General features: G+C 47.7%; 1 protein-coding gene across 2 annotated transcripts; it reads left to right on the forward strand.

Moving 5' to 3' along the window:
- The first annotated feature begins 466 nt into the window (after nt 1-466).
- On the forward strand, nt 467-24,445 carry LOC144144736 (monocarboxylate transporter 12-like). 2 transcript variants are annotated; one of them, XM_077676257.1, is made up of 8 exons: nt 467-1,131; nt 1,242-1,495; nt 10,458-10,718; nt 13,758-13,901; nt 13,970-14,030; nt 14,309-15,097; nt 22,218-22,459; nt 23,748-24,445. In XM_077676257.1, exons 3-8 carry the CDS (start codon nt 10,496-10,498, stop codon nt 23,828-23,830), a joined length of 1,542 nt encoding a protein of 513 aa, XP_077532383.1. In that variant the 5' UTR covers nt 467-1,131; nt 1,242-1,495; nt 10,458-10,495; the 3' UTR covers nt 23,831-24,445. The 2 variants fall into 2 exon arrangements, with proteins under 2 accessions (XP_077532383.1, XP_077532384.1); XM_077676258.1 differs by having other exon boundaries at nt 1,245-1,495.
- The last annotated feature ends 326 nt before the right edge of the window (nt 24,446-24,771 follow it).

Raw genomic sequence — 24,771 nt, forward strand, 5'->3', positions numbered from 1 at the left:
CCATCACACCAAAAGCAGTAAGCAGCGGAGGGTGCCTCAATTCACGCGCGTCCCTCGTACTTCGGTGTTAAAAACTGAAGCGTGACGTTCGTGCAAGGCAAGCCTATTAGCGATCACTACGGGCGCGCTCCGGGACAAGAGCGTCGCAGGCAAACGTGGCCGAAAGCGTCACCAATAGTATTTCCATGTTCGCCGCTGATGGCGCTGCTCTTTGAGTGGAAAAGGTCCATTGCGCTAAGGGCAGCACCCGCAGGCAACAAATCGAGCCCGTTATTTCCTTCCGTGTTTCCCGTCAGCAGCAGAGAGGGCGAAAAATAGCAGCACATTTTGCTTTACTTTCTTGAACGCCAATCAGTCACAATCAAATTCAAGACAACCAGGTTGCTTGCATGAGTGCCCCAGGCGTATTCTTTCGATCCCATGGAGTCACAGACGGCTTCGTGGCGAGAACTACGTTAGAAGGCACCGCTAAGCCCTGTTTCGAAGTCTGCTTCGAGCGTCACTTCGTACAGCATCAAAGCAGCTGGAAAAAGCGACACAAAAATAGGCCACCTTAACAACCGTCTGAGTGGCAGCCAACATAAGGTTCGTGCATAAAAAACTATGTTTTCTAAACGTAGCAAAACACCATGCTGAGAGTTTGTAACCCGTTCCTCGGAAATGTGACATTGAAACAGTCGTGCGGTGACGCACAAAGCGAGCACATGTTTTGCCCAACCCGGAATGCTGCCTGTTGGAAGGCCATCAGGACTGTAGTCGCACGCCTTGCTTCCCAAGTACCAAACTTCATCAAGGGCACATCACTCGAGCGCCGACATTCCGCACCGGCAAAGTACGTTGCACGCTATCGCACATACCTTGACTTCGAAGCCTTGTCTGTGCTCGTGCCTGTATATCGAATGCATCGCTATTGCATTCACAACAAGTGCATCTTCCCAACTGACCACCGTTGTATTATTATGCTCAAAACATGTGTTTCTGAAGATTATGGGGAGAGTGAGCTGAAAAGGTACTCGCTGAGAGCCGTACCTAGACAGCGCACTTTGTCTTTCCTCACTGTTTTCGGCAGCGATTGTGCTCTCTTCTGGTACATCAATGAACAACATTCCAGGCTGTGAAGTGCACTGCGGGGTACGTATCATCACTCTTAGTTTTGGCCACGTTTAATCTACCGGGGTCCTCGATGCAATGCCCAAGTAATAGTCTACCACTCTGCCACTCTGCTTTTGCCACTCTCACAGCAGTACTTTATTCACGAGCCAAAAGGTAGCGAGTTTTCATGGAGCCTTCTGCTGGACCTCCAGACGTGCCTGCTCTACCGTACCAGGATACAGCGCGAAGTTGGGTTGCAGCCGTGGGGTGTTCATGGAGCATGTTCTAATATTAACCCGCTGCAGTAGCAACATCTTCGTCGCCATGGTAATCGAAATGGCGGTGTCGTGGGAAAGCGCCCCGTGGCCCTTCCACCTCTAGGCAACGGCCACCAACGTGTCAGGTAAGCCTACCCCGTATTCAAGCGCACTGAGAGGCTCATAATGTTCGTTATCTTGTGCTGCGCATTTGATCACATTTAGTGACAGAACCCCGCGACGAATGTGCAATGCTAAACACGAAACGATTCTAAGAATGTCCTCTGCATTTAAAAATTCTTTCGTTACATTCTCTTCACATGGTATCGTGTTTTGATTGTATTTAAGCAGGAAGGAGATGAAAAGAGAGAATAAAATTCTTTAATCTGGTCAGTGCCATTCAGGCCGTACTTGTGACCGGTGCAATCCACTCATCGGCGACAACTCGGTGAAAGCAAATACGTGGTAACAAAAACTATGTGCTTTAATTTTGTTCTTGAGGTGCGATGGGTGCCCTTGCGTGACGTAGTCAATTGCCGACACCATGGTCGAAAGGGTTAACGGTACCTGCAGATCCAAACTAAGCTGTGGAGTGCGGCCTCCCAGTGGTACTCTAAGGAGGGTATTTACATTAAATGATCCAGGGAGTATGCCCATATATTGTGACAGAAGGTTGCGTGTTATCCTCAAATCCGTTGAGCCGCTGCTCAGTATAGGTTTGGGTGCAAGTGTATCGGAAGTAGTAAATCCGGAGGGTGTAGTAAACGCCAAATGTATGAATTGGTGTTTCACAAAAAAGGGCCAGGCATTATGGGAAACCATACAGCAACTCAACCTGACAAATCTGACGAACCCCGCTCATCCCACGAGAAGAGGTAACAGTGTCCAACGCGACACCACCCCTGACCTTACCATCGTGAAAATGTCTCCGATGCGTGGTGGACAAACACTCTTGAAGGCTTAGGCAGTGACCACTATATAGTGGAAACCGCAATCATTGCGGGGCCGCCAAAGTACAGCGGCCGGGAACAAAAAATTATCCACTGGGATGTTTTCCGTAATATACGGAGGGCCGAGATTTCGAAAGTAGAAAACTCGGGCATTGAAGATCTGGAAAAATGGGTCGAATGCTTACAGGAACACGCTACGATAGCTACTCGAATCGTACCAGAGGAAGCGAACCTAGACAAGGTCGACTCTCGCCTCCTTCACATGTGGGAAGCGAAGAGCAGCCTTCAGAAACGGCTGCATGGGCAGCGGCACAATCTGTCCTTACGCCGCCGGATAGCGCGCCTAAAGAAGAAGATCGAGAAGCACGCGGCATATTTTACTAATCAACACTGGAATGCACTGTGCGAAAGAACGGACGTACAAATGAATATACGCAAAACATGGCACACCATCCGCAGCTTTCTGAACCCGGACGGAAGGCGGGTAACCCAGCGTAGCAACTTCGTGACCATCCTACATGCACATCAAGGACAAGGATCTACTTTACTGCAGAAACTGCAGGAGCTTTACATACAAGAAGCCCCTCAGGAGTCAGCAGACCCATATGCTGGTAACCCCTATCCCGAAATAAACAGGCCTATTACCAAAGCTGAAATCTGTGAAGCCATTACTAAACTGAACACTCGCTATGCGCCAGGGCCTGATGGCATCACTAACAAGCTACTTACCAATCTGGACGACTCATCCGTAGAAGACCTCACAGCTTACATGAACAAATTATGGGACAACGGCCGTCTTCCTCCTACGTGGGAGAGCGCTCTCGGAAAGCAACTGCAGCTTGAGAACCTTAGGCTCATTTCTTTGACCTCGTGTTTGGAGAAACTGCTCGAACACGTAGTGTTGAATCACCTGCATCGGTACATGGAAGAACACCAACTCTTCCCCCATACCATGGTGGGCTTCCGGCCATCACTATAAACGAAGACGTCATACTCCAGTTACAGCATCAAATCATCGATAACTCCGCTGTATCACCACTAGACACTCGAGCAATCTTGGCCTTAGATCTGACCAAAGCTTTTGACTCCGTGCAACATAGCGCTACTCTCCACCACTTGAGCGACCTCCACGTGGGCAAGAAGGCCTATAACTATATCGCGGATTTCTTAGCACAATGAACCGCACAACTAACCATACCAGGCCTCCATTCGGACCCCATACGCTTGGGCAGCCGCGGAAAACCACAGGGCTCGGTCTTATCGCCCTTTCTTTTCAATGTGGCAATGATTAAGCTACCTGTTTTACTACGACAAATTCCTAATGTAAGTCACAGCATTTATGCTGATGACATCACGATTTGTACCGTAGGAGGAAGCGATGGGGACATACAGGAACAGCTGCAAGTAGCCGCTGACCGGGTTCAAGAATACGTAACCCAAAGAGGCCTCGCATGTTCACCACAAAAATCAGAAGTCCTCTTCTACAACCCAGCTAGGCCCGGCCGGAGGCAAAGACATGACCCCAACATAGAAATCCTGCTGCAGGGCAGCCCTATACCCAGAACTGAATGCATACGAATTCTAGGGCTTAGAATACAGGAGAAAGGAACCAACACGGTTACCATACAGGCCCGGCACAATGCAGCCGTACAAATTGGTTGACTCATCGCCCGGATAGCCAATAAACACCATGGCCTCAAGGAACATAATCTCCTTAGGTTAGTTCAAGCCTTTATCATCAGCCAAATAACTTACGTTACTCCGTACCAGAAACTCAAGAAAGCAGAGAAAGAAAAAATAGATCGAATTATTCGCAAAGCCACCAAGGCGGCTGTAGGCATTCCAGTGGCTGCCTCCACAGAAAAATTACAGGACATGGGCATTCACAACACGTTGGATGAACTTACAGAAGCACAACGCATTGCCCAATACAACAGGCTGGCGGGGACCCCAACTGGGCGGGCCATTCTGGAGTCGCTGCTGTTACGAATCTGCCATCGCCACGTGTTTAGCTGTTACGTGATCGGCCAACGCCACGTGTTTTCCCGCATCAGGCACCACGTGGGAATCGACCATGTGCGCCCGCGTGTCGGTGAATCGTACTTTCGTGTCTCGCCATGCCGGGTCAGTCACCTCGCTTTGCAACGTGCCTCCGGCGGCTGCCAGCGCCACACCCTTCAGGCACCTGCGCGTCGGTGAGTCCCGCCTTGACCTTCCCGGCTCAGACGTTTTCGCTATCGGCGCGATCAGCAGTTGATAGCGCGACCCCGGCACCTTTCAAGGACACTCTCTCCCCCCCTCTCGGACGCCATGTGGGACGAAGCCATGAATGACTCACGAACTATGGAAAGAGTGTGTGTGCGTCTGTGATTTCGTGGAGTGTTACTCTTTGGGGCGTTTTTTTGGGTATAAATAGAAGCAGCACAAACGTTGAATTCATTCCTGTCTGAGCAGCGAATCCATGCGGTCGCTCTGCTCGTGTCCTGTATTGTAACCTCGCCCGTCAGGGCATTGTATGTGTTTCTTTCGCTTCGGCTCACCTCTCGCTATGAAGTAAACAGTTACGTTATCCTACTGCTCTGGACTTCTTCACGGCTGCAACAGCGGCTGGCCGCTCGCACCATACACGCTACCCATCGTATGTTGGAGGCCACGGAACTCGGATCGGGTGCCCCCGCCCGGTCGCAACACTGCCTTTCGCGGACCAGAATAACACCAAAGGCGTCATTGAAGCGGACCTACGAGACAAAATAAGTGTGGCCCCACTGCCTAGAAATATGCATCCGGAGTACCATCAAGACCGACGGCTTGCCCGTGCGAAGGCGCTCCACAAGCAGTACAGTGCCAACCCAGCGGTATGCTATGTCGACACGGCGGGTTACCCTGGCCAACGTGCGGTAGTGGCCGTGGTGGTAGATCAGCAGGGAAATGCAACCTCATCTTGTTCAATCCCTACGTCCAACCCAGAAACGGGTGAAGAGGTGGCCATAGCTCTTGCTATTACGGGCACGCAGGCCACTACCATCATCTCGGGCTCGAAGGCCGCCCTGCGCAACAATGCGCGCGGTAGGATTTCCCCCACAGCCGCCAAAATCCTTACGAACAGCGCGACCCCAGTTTCAAGGCACACCCGCCTGGTATGGACGCCAGCTCACTCGTCTCTCCTGGGGAACGAAATGGCACATGAAGCAGCTCCGCGCATACACGAACCAGGCTGACTTGGAATCCGACAAGAGACTGACAACTTACCGAGAGATTACTGAACACTATAGGCTGAGCCGACTGAAATTTCCGGCTGCCCACACTACTCTAAACAAATGGCAAACAGTTGCTTGGCGCAGGTTGCAATAAAATTCGTTCCCTCACCCCGCCCTGTGTCACCGCAGCTGTCCGGATAGGTACACGGGCAGAATCAAGTGGTGCAACATTGCAGCAGCCACACTACAACATATGGTCTGGCAATGTCCCAATAAACCACGCGCCTTTGAACAAGTAATACATATAAGAAGTAGTGAGCAGTGGGAGGCCGCACTGCTCAGCTCTCTTCCCGGGATACAAGCTGCTGTCATCCAAATGGTAGAGGACGCCGCCAGGGACCACGGGTTCCTGACCACCGTCTAATGTGACGAATATACCGGACTTTTCCGCACGGTACATTCGTCTTAAAACGGATGACAATAAAGTCTGTTCTCTCTCTCTCTCTCTCTCTCTCTCTCTCTCTCTCTCTCTCTCTCTCTCTCTCTCTCTCTCTCTCTCTCTCTCTCTCTCTCTCTCTCTCTCTCTCTCTCCAAATCCCTCTTCTTTCTTTCCAGTTCAATTTCGTTTCCGCCAATAGGTAGACACGGCGTTAGAGAGGGTAGTGTGTTGTAATGTCAGTACATGTAACTCGGCGTTCCCTACCATTGCAAAATATATTTGCAGACAATCACGCCACAGGTGCAGATTGCAGACAGTCACGAAACCGGCGTCAAAAGGTGCCCATGTAAACATCCGGCTCTCATGCCCGTCCCGTCGTTTTACTCCGTGTCCTCGTTCTCGCGCGTAATATTCTTCACATTAGGTAACATTCTTTGTCAGAAAGCATTGTGGATCCACGCATGAGCGGAATCAACAGACAGCGGAAACTTGCATCGCGGCGAGGGCGTCAAAAATGTGAGACCTTACGAGAAACGTTCAACTTGTCAGCCCCATGGTAAACTCGGGGTGAATAGCACCACCAGTCGTTGACGTGGGCACCGATGAGTGGGATGGCTGGCATGAAAAAAAAAACACACTCACACACGGCGTAGGAATCGCCTATGAAAAGCCGGTAACTAGCGTTTTTTATAGGTCGACGTTGAAGGGAAACTGAAGTGAATTTGCCAAGCTACTGTTTTGCTTGCACTGCGTACAAATCCTGAATAAACAAACTTTTAGATGCGACTGCATCTCCTTCACTCGCCTTGTCCCTCCATACGGCGTCGTTGTCCGTCCACACCCCTCCCCCATTCTCCTCGCCGCGCGAGCTGCGCTCTCCGCCGCTCACCCCCTCTCCTCTCTGATAGCGAACGCTCTCTCGCGAGGGGCATTGGATTGGATTCGATTGGATTGGCTTGACTTGGATTGGATTTGGATTGGATTAAAATGGATTGTGTTGGATTGTGTTGCGTCATAGCCGAGCCACGTTGCGTCATAGCCGCGGCAGGGGGTTCACGGCACGTTGCACGCGATGGGAGAATCAACCTAACGGAAACAACAACGGAATCCCCTATGCGTCGCATCTACACAGGGGTTCCCGCAAGGGGAGGTGGGAGTAATTTTTCATCGTTTATTCGATCGATAAGGCGGTATTTATTTTATAAAACCCGAAAAGAAGAAAAACTACCATGCTTGGTATCCCGTGGCGGCATGAACTAAAGCAGTGATGTCCATTCAAGCAGCTACGTGATTGACGATGTCCAAGACTAGAATTCAAACCCATTTGGGTTCGATGAACCAACATGCTTGCTATCTGACGTTATCGTTGGCTGGGCATTTCGATATCTCAGTTATATTAGGCGTACCGCGCTTCTGCCAATTCGTCGGCTGTAAAAATGCGTCAGATATGCCTACCAGCCCGGCTTCGAATCGTAACAATCACTAGCCGAGGCATAGGCAGTGGATGAACGCCCTCCGCGTCACCACAGACGCAAAATGCGATGCGTTTTTCCCCCACCTTTGGAGCTTGCCTGATTCGTGCCTGGCAAGAAGCAGGTTCTCAAGAGGCGGGTTCGCCTATCACCTAGCTATCGCGAGGCGTATTGCGATAGGCGTGTTCGCCCATCAAACAAGCCTATCGCAAGAGGCCTGTTCACACCAGGCCAAGGGTCGGCTAATTCGGAACTGTACCCGCAACCAGTCGGTGCTTATGTCCAAACCAAGACAACTAGAACTCGCCAGCAGGTGTGTCAGTCTACACGCGTTCTGCGACCTCGCTCGTAGAGCAATGAACGTTACTGCGCAAAAATAAATGGTGAATTCAGTATAGCAAACATTTCCCAAAAACAAATAAATTAAGCAACTTTCTTGATTAAGGGATCGTATTTTATTAGTTTATTGCTTAAAGCTGAAGTGCATCCAACAGGCCTTTCTCAGGGAAACACTGAAGCTGCTTAGCGCGTGGAAATAATTAGGTTTCATACTAGCGTCATTAGGAATGCTATTCGAAATTACGTGCCGTTAATTTGAACATATCTTTTTTCCGTCCAGCCTACGGCGGTGGGAAAAATTAAAACCTGCGTTTCCCGCCGCCTTTGCACACTTTATATACCTGTGTCAAAACGATACTCGCAAGGAATGGATCATTGAGACCGAATATTGTCTTAATTCTTTGGACCACTCATAACGTGCAAGTTTAACAAAAAAAGAGGCCCGTTGATTTTAACCGAGGCTCACTCTTGCAAGTAAATGCTGAATATGTTGCCTATCTAAGGGGTTGTTTATTTCATAGATGTGTTTTATATGTGTCTAATTCGTGTAATTATATCACTCTATGCAGTTGTTTGTATGCATACGAACGAAAGCAAGGTATTGCTACGGAGATTAATGAGATCGATGTAATCACTAGATTCTTATGTTCTCTTTGGAACTTGGTTTTTTCAGTGTATGTCATCCGCAGTATACACACCCAAGTAATTGTAAGAATCCTATCTATTAGTTACCCATCAGTATATCAAAAGAATCCTAATTTAGCTGACCTCTATAATAAATGTTTGTGTATGGTTTTCTATATTTACTTTGGGTTGATTCTTACTAAACCATGCCAAAACCCTGGAAAGTTCATGCTATATTTTTAGCCCTATTTCATCCATATTATCGCCTGCCAGAATGGAAGCAGTACTATAGCATATATTAGTGCCTGCGGATGCCTTAGGATAGTTAGGAAATAGTTCACGGATAACAGGAAAAGTAGGGGTCCGTGAACGGAGTCGAAAACAGATCTATTAAATAATTTTTTTATAGTAGTACAGCTGGTTTTCCTGTAAGGACGTAGTTGTGTATTTTAGCGGTATAGTGTGATTATTAACAGCGTCAAAAGCTTTTTTTATGTCACCATGTACGACTGCAGCAATTCTGCTGTTGTTGCGGATCTATTTGCGATAAAACCATTCGGAAAGGGCTAATTATATTGCTACATAATTTTAGGCAGTGTACCTATCGCCGTGCCGCCGATCAAGGAAGATGCTCGCATGGTGGCTCGTTGCCGTGCTCCCGCAAAGATGGCGGTGACTTAATAAAATTCATCTCGTCATCATATACCATTGTTAGTATCGACTATGTCCTAGCGCCGCGAAACAATATCATGCTTCTGTATAAATTTGTTTGCCCACATATGAAACCTTTTTTTTTTGCAAAAGCAGTATTGATGACAGTCAGAACATGTAGGGTGCGATTTATTTCCTTCTTTGTAAACCACTACCATTTAGATATCTAAATCACTTCCTTGTTATAACTGGAATACAATGTTTGTTTGGATATTTTAAGCCCTAAATCTCTTTTCGATAAAGTCAACTGTCCCTTTTCTGGGGCTGTAGTATTGCAGGGAATTTTGCCGGCACAGCAGCCATCAGCAACAAATCGAGTACGTTATTTCTCCGCGCACCTTGCGAAAGTAGCTCACGGAACGAAAAGCAGTAGCACATTTTTTTGCCAAGAGCCACACCAGGTTTCAGTGACAGGGATATTTCTACACATAACAATCAAACAGTTTTGAAGCACTCCTAACGAAGCCGCTTGCATCAGTTAATTGCTTCCAGCATTTTCGTGCAATCGCTGGGAGCCAAAAATAGCTTCAAGGTAGCCAGTTTACACGAAGACACCACTAAACCTTGTTTTGAAGCCGGGCTTGAGCGTCACTTGATATAGGATCAACTACAAAACAAAGCGAAGCAAAAGGAGTTGACGCTGAAGGCCATACAATGGTCAGCTAAAGCTGTAACGACAAAACAGTCGTTGTTTCAAACCTAACAAAGAAGCATGGGGAACTTTGTGCTCATGACACCTGTAAAGAAAATGTGACATTGGAAATTACACGCGGTGAAAGACAGCTCAAGCACATGTTTTCCCCAACTAGGAATTCTGCCTGTTGGATAAGCATCAGGAATGCAGTTGCATGCTTTGCAGCACATATACGAAACTCTTTGTTACGGGCACATTATTTGAGCGCTGCCCGTCTACGCCCGACAGGTAATTTACTTGAATGCTACAAATCCCACAGCACGCTATTATGTATTAGTTGTCTTACAAGCCTCGTCTGCTCGTTTACGTGTCAATTGAATGTATCCTTATCGTAATAAAAACCAAAACCAGCTTCCCAATCTGACCGCCGTTCTTTCATTACGCGCTACAAGTTTATTATTGAACAACATGCTGTTAGTGACCTCAAGATGCAGGCGCTCAGGGCCGTACTCTGACAGTCCGCAGGCTAGCTGTGGTGCTGCCACTATCCACTTTTCGTCCTTCCTCACTGGCCACAGCAGTGTTTGTGTCCCTCTGCTGGTATATCGCTGAACATTATCAGCATTGAAGTACACTATAGCCTACACATCCTACCTTTTAGGCTTTTCCGTGTTGTACATTGTCGTGGGTCATCAAGGCATTGTTCAAATAACAGTCTACCCCCTTTATGCCCCTCTGACAGGCGTTCCTCATTCACCAGCCAAAAGGTAGCTGTTTTCCATGGCGCCTTCAGCGGGGCTTCTAGATGTTCCTGCTCTACCGTACCGAGATACAGCGCGAAGTTGGGTGGTAGCCGTGGCGTGCGCATGGAGTATGTTCTGGACAACGATAATGGCATGCTGCAGTGGCATCATCTTCGTCGCAGTAGTTATCGAGATGGCGGCGTCGAGAGAAACGGCCTCGTGGCCCTTCAACCTCATGGCAGTCGCCATCAATGTGTCCGGTAAGTCGAGATAGTACGCCTGTGCTCGACGAGGCTGAAGTGTTGTCCTAAGCAGGCAAGCTATCTAACGAAATGTGTAACGAAAAAAATGTTTACTCTCTATAAATTTCTATCCAATGCCAATGCGTGTAGACCTGGGCAACTTGCGTTAGTTTTGGTGAAACTTTATCTCATTAGTACGAATGCTATTTCTCGTTTTACAAAAATATAGTTTTGATAATTTTATTTTTTAATTATTGTATCTCTGGCTTTTTTTATATTCCTATCTCCCAGATATACCCATTTTATGTATTACAACGATTAAGTGCGTTCAGTATGGCAATTTTGCAATTTTTTGCGAACCTAGGGCATTACACACTTACCGGCCCGCTTTCACGATTTTATTATTTGAGAATTTCCATCGTTGTCTTTGCCGCTTCGTTAATCTTGTTGTTCGTTTCGCGGGGTTGTTCATACAATTCATATCTTTTATTCTATTCGTTTTTTTTTTATAATTTCCACATTTTTGCTATTTTTTTTCTTTTTTAAAATTCTCTTTCTGAAGAAATTAGGAGTGTTTCAAGAGAAGCAGTAGATGACTATTGGGGGTGCGTCCATCCAGCCATATTCTTCAGACACGCCACCAGTAGGTGACGAAGAAATGATTTATCCAGCGCACATTTAATGGCCTAAGGCACAAGACGTGGAGCACCACGAGTGGATCAAGGGCGACGTCATCGCACTCAGTGAGACGGCATGGGGACCACAACACAAAACCCGCACATGCGGGGAATGTGCGATATATTAGCAGACGGCATAACCTAGCATCCTACCAGTGACGTCACTTGCACTTGGCGCCACGGTAGCTTTTCTTTCCTCCTCTCTAGATTAGATGGTTCGCCTTTTTCCAGGTTTTGCTCGACCCAACCGAAGGCCTCGACACAGGTCTCGAGTTGGGTTGATCTAAATTTTCCGTTCCTTGATTGCACCGCGCTCGCCCCGTCGTCTTTCGCAAATTACTCTTAGTATCAAGGTAGGTCACCACCTTCGAAAAAAAAATTTACAAGTGTAGCCCGAAGGTTATAATTATATTTTTAATTTGTACAGCTTATGCAGGTAGAAACTTTAAAAATATAAAATTACTAAAAATGTCTAACAAAAAATATATATAAATCAAAATGCGCGGAAACATGCATGTTGCGCGAGTAGTCATAAATACAAAATGGTAGGTGCGTTTCAAACACGACTTCGCAGGAACGTAATGAGGGCAATAATCTGTGCTTCTAACTTCCACGATTATCACATATTTAAGCTGTGTAATCATAAAAAAGACTGAAAAATTTGATATCCGGCATGTTCGATTTTCACACAACCGGCCGAAAGTTACCGATATTTTTTTCCTTATTCTTTTCGATTGCATAGTCCTATATAAAAGAAACATCACGCCAATTTTCTTATTAAAACAGTTATACAAGCAAAGTTATCACTGTTCGCGTAACTGTAGGATGAGAAAAATAAAGTTTTGAGAAAAAAAATCTCGCCATCTCCACGAAGTGAATGATGATGAGAGGGGCGAAGGTAAAATGCTTATCGGTAAAACCGCGAAACATTCGCCGACACATCATATAAAGACTCGACACGTCAAGCTTTCCACCGCTCCGTTGACAAGCCCGTCGACGACGTCGATGTTTGTGGTGATTATGTAGGGCTTGTTTGGGACGATGAGAACCTCAATGGGTAAGTTGGCGAATTCGATGTGTGACATTTTAGCCACTTTGGCCGTCGCCTTCTGCAGAGCGTCTTGTGTCGCGTACCCCCGGTACCTGCCTTCAGCTCGCAGGCGACGAACGACAACCTCTTCTTCTTCCTCTCCTTCTTGTTGTGTAGCAACGAACGCGTTACACGCTTTGACCTCTTCGGCCAATTTTTGGTTTGCCAATCCTTAGGGGGATCCTGCCACAATCATCATCATTTCGTCATGTATAGCAGCAACGACGGACGTGACAGGGCCCGAGCAAGAGTCTCGAGCTCGCAGGCGACGAACGACAACCTCTTCTTCTTAATCTCCTCCTTGTTGGGTAGCAACGAACGCGTTGAACATTATGTCCTCTTCGGCCAATCTTTGGTTGATCAATTCCTAGGGTGATCATGCCACAATTATCATCAACGTGCCGTGTACAATGTGCCGTGTACGGCCGGGACAGGGCCCGAGCAAGAAGAGCTTCGCCCCTAAAATGGCTTTAAAGGTTTAAACCAATTGTGCATGTAATCAAAGACATTCAGTGCGCCTAAAATTCACCCAGCCCATAGCTTGCGCTCTCCTTGGAACTGGCACGGTCTCCTTATGACCGAGCTGAAGCACACATTTTTTTGTTGCCTGTTTTGCATCCTACAGTTGGCTGACGTGCGGCCTTCGTCACACGGTGACAGTCAGTGGGTAGGCACGAAATCTGCGTACTATAACTGTGTCGGTAGACTATGGAGTATCATAACTGGCTCCTTCCAGAGCTAGAACTAAATCCCCAACATCAATATGGCATACAAAAAAGCACAGACAGCCAGGCGCAAACGCAAGGCAACGCCAATGCGCGCAATGTGAACAAGAGAGTGCCAAGAACTACCTCATAGTGAAAATTTTAAAATAAGTAGCATGTACAATGTCCCACAAAATGAGTCCAAAAGTTAGAATGTACCTAAACAAATTTGCATTACGTATAATATGTACGAAGATACATTTATGGCGACATGTCAGATACTACGGAATCGGAAACCTTCAGTTTCAGTTTCGGATGTGTCTAGGAGGGAAAAAAACTATCATAACTTTTGAACCGATTAATATAACAGCATACTTTGTTGTGCTAAATATTCTTCCATGAGATTGGGATGTTCGAAATGCTAATTTAAAAAAAAAAAAGCCTTTTTTAATGCGTTTCTGAAGGTGGTGACGTACCTTAACTCATGAACGGACGGGAAAACCAAGAAATTCCATTGCCTAGACTTGCTCACTGGAACACTGTGGTTGGCATGCCCACACTTCAGCATGCCGACGCGGATGCGCAGGCGTCATGGCCGGAATACTTTTGAGGAAGTTCTCCCCACGCTTCGTCTCTCTGGCGGGATGTCTGCTCACCGCATTTGGAGTGCTTCTGTCGGCTGCATTTTACGACGTCACCGGAATAACAATCTGCTACGGATTACTGGGCGGTAAGACGAATGGAGAAAAAGTCTTCATTTTTGGCATTACTACCAATTCTTCTTCTCTTTGTCTGCAGGACTTGGGCAAGGTTTACTTTATTCTTCCAATGCGTACGCGCTCAACACGTGCTTCGAAAAGTAAGTAGTTGCGTCCTTTAAGGTGCAGCTTTTGAAGAATACGAGCGCAGACTCCTGGGCACGTGTGTGCAACGAACATTAAAAATTCCTAGCACATACAAACGAGCACACTGGAAAGCAGACAAAGCACGCCACGTGGGGCAATCTCTTCTCCCTGGCATTTCCTGTCTCCTCTACGCTGGTTTGTAGGCGCTGTGAATTTTACGAGAGCCTTTTGAATAGCTCGAACTCTGGCCCATTTCATTTATATTCTCAATTCTGCTTTCTGTTGTTGTCAGGTACCGGGCGTCGGCAAGTGGGATGAACTGGGCAGGCCGCAGTGTGGCCGCCTTCGTGTTCCCTTCCGTCATTGTCTGCCTCAACGACCAGTACGGATTGCGTGGAACCTTCATCATAGTGGGAGCCTTGACTCTTAACGCCGCTGCCGGGTGTCTCTTTCTGAGAAGTCCAGAAGAACTCGTCAGGAAGTCTGAGCCTCGCGGCAGCCGAAAAGGTGTCAGCGAATACAGAAATGGGAAAGTACAAGGCAAGCGCAACATCACCTGTTCGAACCGCACTTTCCGCGATGCATGCGAAGAAAAGCTGATGAAAGAGGACTACAGGGAACCCGCAACAAGCGTAACGGATAGCTCAATGCAAACGAAAGAACTGATGGAGATGCCGCCTCGAAACGCTTCACCTGAAGTGAGGACCCTGAGTTCACAGACAGAACAACAGTTCATCGGAGATGCGCGAACAGGAGGGTGTCCAAGTCAACGGTCAAGGAACACCATAAACGGGGAAGGAAGAAACGCGAACAGAGCCAACGTTGGGAGTGGGACAGCGCTTGTGTCCATTGTCCGTCGCGAGCTAGGCTTCCTGAAGAGGCCCATCGTTTACGTCATCACGCTTTCAAGCGTTGTGTACGCGTCCTCAAGGGCCTTTTACAGTGTCACGCTTGCAGATCACGCTATGGGCCAAGGACTGCCCGAATGGCAGGCTGCACTACTGGTCTCCTGCAACGGGGTTGGTGACCTGATCGCGCAACTTGTGTCCGGGCAGATATCGGACAGGAAGTTTCTCCTAAGGTACTAAACGTTGATGCCTCCTCACTATATTTCGTCTTCGCAACATTTTGCGACAGCGGTTACTGTTTGTTTGCCTATTACTTCTTGTTCTGTCTGTAAATGCACCAGCGGGAGCTCTGTTCTCTGTGTGCTTGGTTTTATCTCGCGTGAGTTGGTTCTAATCTGCGCCTTTTTAACGCTTTGTTTTCACTCGCTATGGTAGGCACCAACCCAACGTGCATTTTTAACCCAAATAATTCGGTTACTCTCGGTTACGCAGGTACATTTCCCATCAAATGTGCCCGAGGATTCCTTCGCGCTAAATGATGGCGGCATGTGGGATGTACGCGACAGGTTTAGTAAATTGGAACGGGTTCGGCCTGTATATACGGCTTTCTGACGATTTGTTTCACTTTTTTGCCTGCAGGTTGAGACAAGAGGCACAGAGACAGACAGTGACAGGCCAAAATTTTCTGATTCTAGTTATCAAAGTAAGGCTATCGCCTTGAAAAAACTTCATTCAAGCAACTGGTTAGACAAGCGAAGTGGCCACCGGCCGGAAGCTGGAGGTGCCTTAGGGGCGGCGCTTTGGACCAGGGCTTCTTACATAATCCGGTCAAAGCTACCCAATGCCTTCATCCACTTCTCACTGGTGATGATAAGAGAGATAAGGTCTTGGGAGCATGACCGCGTAGATTGCGGCGTCCCCCCCCCCCCAAACGGGCATGCTGATGAAGGGAACTTCAATGAACTGAGGTGAAGGGGGACGCTGTACTTGTAAAACCCTTGGTCACCGGTTGCCACCTGATAAGCACTGACGTATAGTAAAGGCTTCATTTCGAGAAGGAATTGTCTGCGTGAGAGGATGCCGAGCATTATTCTGCCTGGAGCGGGGTCCCGTGGTGAGGAACGATAGCCACGCCGACTCGATGTGTGAGATCCCGGTTCTTTACGTTTGTATTCTTGTTACCCTCCAAGCCAAGGGAGGCTGGCCCCCATATAAACTTCACTGGGCCTCTGGTGTATTTTGCTTAGGCGTGCAGTGGGTGAGATATCTCTAGGAAAAAATTTTGAAGGGTCGTTTGTTAGTATAGCGTAATAATGCGGGAAGAGACCTGTGTTAGTGCTAAGCCCATTGCCGCCTCTTCTGCCAGAATGGTAAGGTAGCAATGGCTGTGAAGGTGTTATAAGCGGAGCAGCGCTTTTTTGGAGCGGTGACTGCTATAAAGTATGCTCCATGATGTCTGTACTCGGCTGTGTCGAACTACGCTACCCATGAACTGTTTGGTAGCTGCCTTGAAAGAGTTTGTGTTTGGGCTATTGCTTGGCGTCATATCGAATTGCGAACTTCAGATCCATGTTCCTCTGTAAGACCCCTATTATTTGCTTCCATATATTAGCAGGGACTGGTGACGCATCCAGCGTGTGATTTCTTGCTGCCCCGTCCGTGCAAGCTCTAATCATTCTCTCTCTGTGCTTAGGTGTGCTTGCATGACATCTTCAGTGGTATGGTACATTCCCGGTTGGTTAAGCCTGTCAGTAAATGCGTTGTAGGGCAGTTGCAGAGCAGCTCCTCACACTTTTCTTATTAGGCTAGTAATATGAAAGGGTATTTAATTGGAGTTGTCCAAGAAAAATTATTCTAAGACAAGTGACTGTCCTCCTCTCTGGGTAGCGTTTTAGGGTGCAGCACTTTGTCGCCCGTCTCTGAGCTGAGCTGCATCGCTGTCGTAACCCAGTCAACGATGGCAAGACCGAATAGTGAAAGAAAGCAAAGGAGGAGGTTGTGGCGACATTTTGAGGAGAGGACAGTTCGCCGTGGCGGCGCAAGTGCTCTCCGAAAGTGTGTGGTGGGGGCGGGAGGTACGCTGTAAGGAGGAGAGTGTCGCGAAATTGGGAGGGAAGGGTGGTTCGCCGTGGCGGCGCCTGCGCTCTTCGAAAGTGTGCGGTGGGGGAGGAGGGGCAGTATGCTCTGCCCGCACGAGACGCCCGTCTGCGTGACGCTGGCGTAAACGGAGAGGGCCTTTGCGTGACGATGGTGTGCGTTCCCTGCCTAAGACGCGGGTCGCGGTCCCCTCTTGAGACGCACTTCGCTCTGCCGACGCAGAGGCTCATCATCGCTGCCGTCGAGAGAACCCACGAGTGAGCGCTGCTTCAGCGCACTCCTGCTGCGCCCAAATATCGCATTAGGGAGCATCGTAATCGCGAGCCAATTTTTTTGCTGGTTCGTTTTTATGCCGTTAAATTTGTACAGTTCGGTCTTTCTGGCTCGAATAAAGGGTATATTGTAGAAAAGCTGGTTAATATACAGGGTGTTTCAAGGAAGACTAAGTAATTTTAAAAAATAAGCTTTCGGATGTAAAATTGCGCGCGGGGTCAGATGCGGTGGCGGACGCAATAGAACGAGTTACAATTTGCATTTGGGACAAAAATTATTAGTATTTGTTAATTTTTTGTTTTGTAGTTAGGTGGGTGATTGTAATGTAGAAATTGTTACGTTACGTTAGCGAAAATGTAATTGCCCACAGGCCTATGGACTGAGTACTTCAGTCCTCTAAACGCGCGCATTTCGAGCTCGGCGGCTGCAAAGCGCCGCCAAGCCATGTCCACATATTGACGTCGTCACTCAGTGAACGCCGCCCTTGGTTACGTTGAATTTTAGAGACCCGCTGGACCATGCCTCCTCTCACCTGAAGGGGGAGTTGAGGTGCCATAGCATTCGTTTCATTTGTTGCAAACACATATAATTCGTATTTTATAGGCTAGCACTGGCGTCCAGCCCGGGTTCTCTGTTCTGAAACCACATCTGCTCCTGCTTGGAGGGAGCTCTCAATGTGTCCATCATTTCACCGGTTAATGCAGAGGGCGATGTCCTCCACATATGGCGAGGAGGAGCTGTGAGGTCCACCGCAGTCCAAGAGGAGGCGGAAAAATCTTTATTCAAATGCAGTGCATGGGCCACCGGTAGGAGGGTTAAGCTGAATAGCAGAGGAGAAATGACTGCGCCTTGAGGAGTGCCTCTACTAGCAAGGTCGTATGGTACACCCTCATTTTGTCCCATACGGATGGCGGCGGTAGGGTCGATAAGAAAATCCCTAACGTTGTCGTGGACCCTGCGACTCGGCTTAAGTAGGTTGCACCATGCATAATGGCCGTGGGGTCTACCATGTCAAAGTCTTTTCGTAAGCCCAGTACCAGTAGCGCTGTGCTGTCGACTCGTTTGGTGGTCTGTACTCATTATAGAAGCAAAGGGCGAAAGGCTACCATTTCGCATGGTATTGTCGTGGTCTGGTCGATGTGTCCGGTATGCCGAGCCGGGATAATACGCTGAGGGAGTTTGCAAAGAGGGACGTCAGGGATATTGGTCTGAATGTTCTACAGTAAAAGGCTTACCCGGCATTATGATATAGGACATTCTGGGAGTACGCCACTCCTTAGGTAACGTGACCATTCACAAATAGTCACCATGGTACTCTGCTAGCTGGGCGACGGATTTATTGTGACGGTTCCTGAGCCCTTTTTTAGTGACTGCATCTAGACGGGGGGCTGATCCGGGCAGGACGTATTGACTTGCGCTTCCGTTATTTCAGAACCCAGGGCTTCCCTTTAGTCTTTCTGGTCGTCCGGAGTAGCCACTTTCACACCGCATTAAGTGTCCATCGAGCATAGGCTAAGGTCATCTATTGAATTCCCCCTTTTGTATTGGATCACCATAAAAGTTTGGATTTTGCAAACATGACTTGGAAGGCGTAAGACTTGGTTTAACGCTGAAATTTTTGCAATTTATATTGCAAGACAAAAAAAACAAAGATATAGAAATAAAACCAACGGTACTTTCTGTTGCTAAGTTACAGGCTGTTAATAAGCTGTTGAACACAGCAATTCGCAAAGAAAAACTTTTATTCCTTTCCCTCAAGATCAAAGGAAAAAGTTTAGCGTTACATCGAACGGAATGGTAAAGAAAATATCTGTACTCTCTCGCGTAAACGTTTACGAGAATTGTTACTAAAATATCTCGAGAAATCTAACTGCCTTAAAAATTTTTTAGCTGTATGTTCTCACGTCGTACAACTCTTACCACCTCATCAGGTCCAGCGGCGAGAGATATCACTGCCATGGAGCAAATCCGAGTAGACGAGTACGGAATATCTGTACTTCTCCAAGCATCCAATGAACGTCAGGCTGAAGGTCCTGATGGCTTACTGAGCAAGATACTAAAGTTGTGTGCACGATTACCTTCGTCTTTCTTGGCTGTATTTGTTGCAAAATCGTTAGTCATATGTTCCTCTCCGGCGTAGTGGAAAATGGTCGGCGTTGTCCAAATTCACAAATAGGTACCACGAGACTCGGTGGTTAACTATAGGTCAATCTCTCTTACGAGCCTTATTTGCAAAATCTTAGAGATAGTTTTGTACCGGCACATAATGAAACTACGAGAGTCCCATTCATAGTTCAATACAAACCAGAACAGCTTTCGCCAAGGTGTATCTTGCGTAACTCAATTGACGAAATTTCTTCACGAAGTGACCAAAACATTGGACAGCCATTCCGTTGTACACTGGGTTGTTATAGACTTTAGAAAAATCTCCGACTTAGTGTATGATGTGTTGCTTGTGCACAAAATGATGTCTTTGAACATTAAAGACTAAGTTATCAATTCGATTGAAGAATACCTAAATTTAAGGTCTCGGTTTGTAACTATAAATAGGGCACAGTGGAATGTCGTGGATGTTACATCACGTGTCCCGCAGTGGTCAATCCTAGGACCTCTGCTGCTTTTATTTATGTAAATGATGTTTTGGAAACATCAACAATTCCATGCGCGTATTCAAAGGCGATTGTGTAGGGTAGCGAGAAGTGGAAGGTGTCGAGGACAGCCGTGCGCACAACGTGATTTAAATCGCTTACAGCTGTGGTGTCAAAAACTGCCGCATGACTTTAACCATGGAAACACTGCGCACATTTGTTTTACGAAGAAAAAAATGCATTGAAAAAGTTTTTGCTTTCGACGGGATCACGTTGAAAACTGTTAGTGGATAGAAGCATCTACACGTATTCCTTACACTGACTTTGTGCTGGAATCTACATATAGATTTGATAACTTCAAAAGCTTGTCATATCTTGGCTTTCCTGCGTAACACAAGGTTTCTCTTTAGTGCATGCGCGTTTTTATATCAGAACCATTGTCAGATTAGTGGTGGAATATGCATGAGCTGTGTGGAATTACCCAACGGCAAGACATAGAACAAATTTAGAAAACGTACAAAACCTGGCAGCTTGTTATGTTTCTCGAAATTACGCGGGACGACTAAGTATGGCGAGTTTAAAATAGTCCTCGGGGTGGGTATCGCTAGATTTAAGAAGAAGAAGAAATACTGCTGAAGTTTTCTAATATCTACCCCAGCCAAGTTAGTATAACCAGGGAAAGGTACTTACTTTCACCACATCTCATATCGGAGTGAATCGACCACTATCATAAAATACGCGAATGTTGGAGCAAAGCTGCTTTGTTAAAGTTATCTTTTTTCCCCACGAGAATCCGGGAGTAAATTGTACATTGTTCGCCATTGCTCTTCTTTTTTGCTTGCATGGCATTTTTTTAAGTATGCACAGTGCGTGTCAGGCTTGTTTAGGGCAACCGGGCTGCGTATTTCCAAACGCCTCGCTGCGCAGAGCACCCACGTGACATGTCTGTTGCCGCGATGCAGAACGGTAATTAAACGTCATCATTGGCTGCGCCCCAAACCCAATGCTAACTAAAACATATCAAATCACTATTATTAAGAAAAACAACACGTAAATTTGAGTTTGTAAAAAAATTATATTTAGAAAAAAAGTTATGAAAAAAACACTTTACAGATAGACCAGCTGGGGCCCAAACCCAAGCTGTCAGCGCGAGTACTCAGTACTGTACTGCTAGGCCACAGAGCACCCGCCGCGCTGGCTCAGTGGCTAAGGCGTTGCGCTGCTGAGCACGAGGTCGCGGGTTCGATTCCCGGCCGCGGCGGCCGCTTTTCTGATGGAGGCGAAACGCAAAAACGTCCGTGTGTACGAGATTTCGGCGCACGTTAAAGATCCCCAGGTTGTCAAAATTAATCCGGAGCACTCCACTACGGCGCGCCTCATCGCCTGCGTTGCGTCGGCGCGTTAAACCCTAAAATCAATCAATCAAGGCCACAGAGCCCGAACGGTGGGCTCCTTTTAGCAGGCGCTCAAAAGAAGATCGCGCACAGGGACATGAATTATGTGACATGGGTGCTCTGTGCAGCGAAGCGTTTGGAAACACGCAACCGGGCGTATAGCTCTAGAGCCTGATAAGGACAATCTGCTGGTGGGTTATGGGTTGGTAATAGTTCGATATTGAGCATGCGCCGATCTGAAACGTACTTGAGCCAGTCGTCGTTTCGCGTTGGCCTGTGTACTCTGCAGACACCGCCACCCACAGTGGGCGCTTCTCTTTCGCAATACAAGCGGTAAGCAATGATCAACACGGCAAAGAAGCGCTCGCAAGCAGTCATGTAATCGCACACAACGACTTGTGCTAATTTTCTGAATCTCACTAGTAGCAAGCGAAAGGCACGCATCGAGAATGTCATGCAGTACTTTACGTCGAAGATTTTGTGCGAGTATGTAACGACCTGCGGGGATACTGCGGCACGTGAAACGACGAGCCAGTGTCCCTACTCCAGTGTCACTACTTACGGCTAGCCGTGCGACAAAGATGCGCCCCTCGTGGCTGATAGTGTCTGCAAATTATGTAGGCCAATGCGAAACGATGACCGACCCAGCTTGTTTCAGATTGGTGCATGTGCAGTATCGAGCTACCTCCAAACCAGCAGGCACCAACAGATGCCGTCAGCATGCTTCTGAGCCGTGCGCTGTCTTGGTGACGCAAAGCCCAACCCGCACTGTACCCCTCGACTGTAACGCCAGAAATGACGATGTGGATAAACAAACAAATAAACAAACAAATAAAAATAAAACAAGTAACTAAATAAAAAAATTAATAAAGGCAACTAATTCTAGAAAGTTTAGCGCCCTTTACATTTCCGTCCCCATGTTAGGGCGTCGCAGAAGGGCTTCTTGACGCGTGTACTCCACGTGGAAACTCCGTGCTATTGTCCCTTGATCTGTGGTGCAGGAGGGACATGATGGCGATATCCTTCCTGCTGATGGCATCGTCATGGGTGGGCCTAATATACGCAAAATCAATGGCTCTGCTCGCTCTGATCGCGACACTGTACTGCTTTGCCAGCGGTAGTATCCAGATGCTCTTCTCGGTCGTCACAGTCGAGTACCTGGGGTTGCCGAACCTTCCGCTGGCCTCCAGTTTCCACTCGCTCGCCTGCGCCCTCGCGGCTTTCCCAAGGCCGCTCCTCATTGGTAAGCAGCGGTCGTGCCGCGTTTGCAAAATAAGTGGGCTTCTGACGTTGGCTGAAACAATATTACCGTGCGCCGTAGATGTAAGCGTACGTTGCGAATGACCATTTAGCTCGGTGGGGGCGAGCTCAGCGTTTCACCTTCGCACGGGCTTCGGAAGTTTTAAATGCAGAGCATTTCAGTAACTCACGATGTCACCCGCGTTGACGTCCGTAGTCGTCCGTAGTCGTAGTCCGCACCCCTCCCCCTATACTGTATAAAAAAAATACTATCCGGCGCCTGGTTTCGATCCCTCGACCCTGCGGGCGGAACGCTATGTACATGGTGCTCTACCCACTGCGCCACAAAGCCGACACACAATGGGAGGCTACGAACGCGCCTTATATCCTTGACTCATTCAAATTACTGCTGACGAGCGCTCTCTCGTCAGCAGTTGCCACAAGTGCAACAACATTAACGTAACGCAAACTACTTAACGTCATGCGCCCCCGGAAATGCTCTGCATTTGATCGTGCCCCTCGCGAGGGGGATGTTTCACTACGTCGCCATGCGAACAGTTTGCCACGCTTTAGTTTAGTTCTTCTGTTCACGAGTTCTCCGAAAGCTTAACATTGTTGGGGGCGTGCCTTACTGCCATTTTTCTAAGTGCAACCCCAGCTTCCTCGCCTGAACCAAATTGACCGCGCAGTTTCATGAGCGTGTGCTGACCACCCAAAGCGACCATTGACCCTTGACAAACGACACATTAAAGCAAAGGCACGCACCGCGAACGTCGAGACAGATTAAAACGGCACATTAAAACGATGTACACACCCCGTACTTCAAGCCGATGGCAGGGGGCAAAGGCGGAGTGCAATAAAACGGACTACACTCTAACATGAGGTCTTGCGGGTTCTAGTAGTGACGATTTTTGACGTATTTTCACGGATCTAAACCGCAAGTTCTTGTTCGTAAATGCGCTCAGTTGACGGTGCGCAACGTGCACACTGCATTTCATTTCATTTCATTTCATTTATTTCCACCTTAAAGGCCCGAAGGCATTACATAAGGGGGGGCGTACAAGGTATGAATTTCTGCTCAATCAGGAACACAAACAGCAGGGGAAAAAAAGAAAAAAAAAGAAAAAAAAAAGGAAAAACAAAGTGGCACAAAAAGTGTTGCAGTCAAACCTTATAAGTCAAACCTTTCTGCAGTCAAACCTTATACGGAAGGCGCCGCAGCTAGGCTTGCTGCAGACGATTGTTTATTACATTACTTGCTAACCATACTGCCTTTTGCTTCCCTTATACAGGTTACTACCGAGATACAGGGGAGTCTTACACCGGCCTCTATGTGCTTCTGGGAACAGCGTGCTTCACTATGGGCCTTGTTTGAACCGTGGAGTGCCTCCTGCAGTGGCGGGCGTCCAGGAAACTTCGGGAAGAACCAGGACAGTCATGTGAAGTCGCTTAGGAGGTGTGCAGCGCCATAGGAGTGCACAGTGACAGTCACCAGAGGCGCGCCGTGATTAAAAATTCGATTTGTGAGGAACGTGGCATTTCCCCGAATCCCATTTAGCAGGCTTTCCCACATGGACGCTGTTACGCAACGAGCATTGCGCACGCGGGTCGTGAACACCTCCCGTCCATTCCGTTCCAGACAGATTCATTATGGCGACACTGGCGCCCATTCTCAGGCCGATTTTTAGCTGCGTCCATGGCCACATGTGGCGAAGACTCGCGAGAAGTCTGAGGACAAGGGAAGACATGCTCCTCCTCGAGAAAGGATGTGCGGGCTGCGTGTTCATTTTACGAGCTCCTGACTGCACCACGGCCCCTAGCTTCAGTCGCACCCACACGTGGCAAAACATCCCCTCTCATGTATATTATTAAACAGTCAAACCATCGTGATTTTTGCACTGTTGTTTAACGCCTCGCTCCACAGCTGCTGTTTGACCAACGATTATTCTGTATGCGGTATCTTTGATTGCACGCGCAATAAACACTGCCTGTGTTGCTTACCACTCTCACCTCTTGCCTCATTTGTCTCCGTGAAAAACGAACCCGTTGCAGTAAGTGCTCGCACGGAATGTTCTCTGAGCGTGGATGCCGGCGGGGTAGAAATATGTAGGAAAAATGACTCCATAGTACTCAGCATACTCGGACATGAAAGTGCGTCTTATTGAAATTTGATCAGACCGATTTAAAATGGCAATATAATAATAACTGTAAAGAGTCACGAAGAGCGGCAGCGATGATAACCATTATCTCTAACTTACTGTACAAAACGGTGAGGGGACGTGCGCCGCCTCGCCAGGGGATACAGACCACTGCATA

Source organism: Haemaphysalis longicornis, unplaced genomic scaffold, assembly GCF_048455015.1.
Source record: "Haemaphysalis longicornis isolate Haplotype H1 unplaced genomic scaffold, Haemaphysalis longicornis Haplotype H1 scaffold_7, whole genome shotgun sequence".
NCBI classification, from domain to species: domain Eukaryota; kingdom Metazoa; phylum Arthropoda; class Arachnida; order Ixodida; family Ixodidae; genus Haemaphysalis; species Haemaphysalis longicornis.

Excerpts from the sequence above, each read along its gene's own strand:
- LOC144144736 (XM_077676257.1), top strand. The coding sequence starts at position 10,496 with ATGGCGCCTTCAGCGGGGCTTCTAGATGTTCCTGCTCTACCGTACCGA. Across the intron at positions 14,031-14,308 it reads CTCAACACGTGCTTCGAAAA|GTACCGGGCGTCGGCAAGTG; the intron begins GTAAGTAGTTGC and ends TGTTGTTGTCAG. Across the intron at positions 22,460-23,747 it reads CCCAAGGCCGCTCCTCATTG|GTTACTACCGAGATACAGGG; the intron begins GTAAGCAGCGGT and ends TCCCTTATACAG.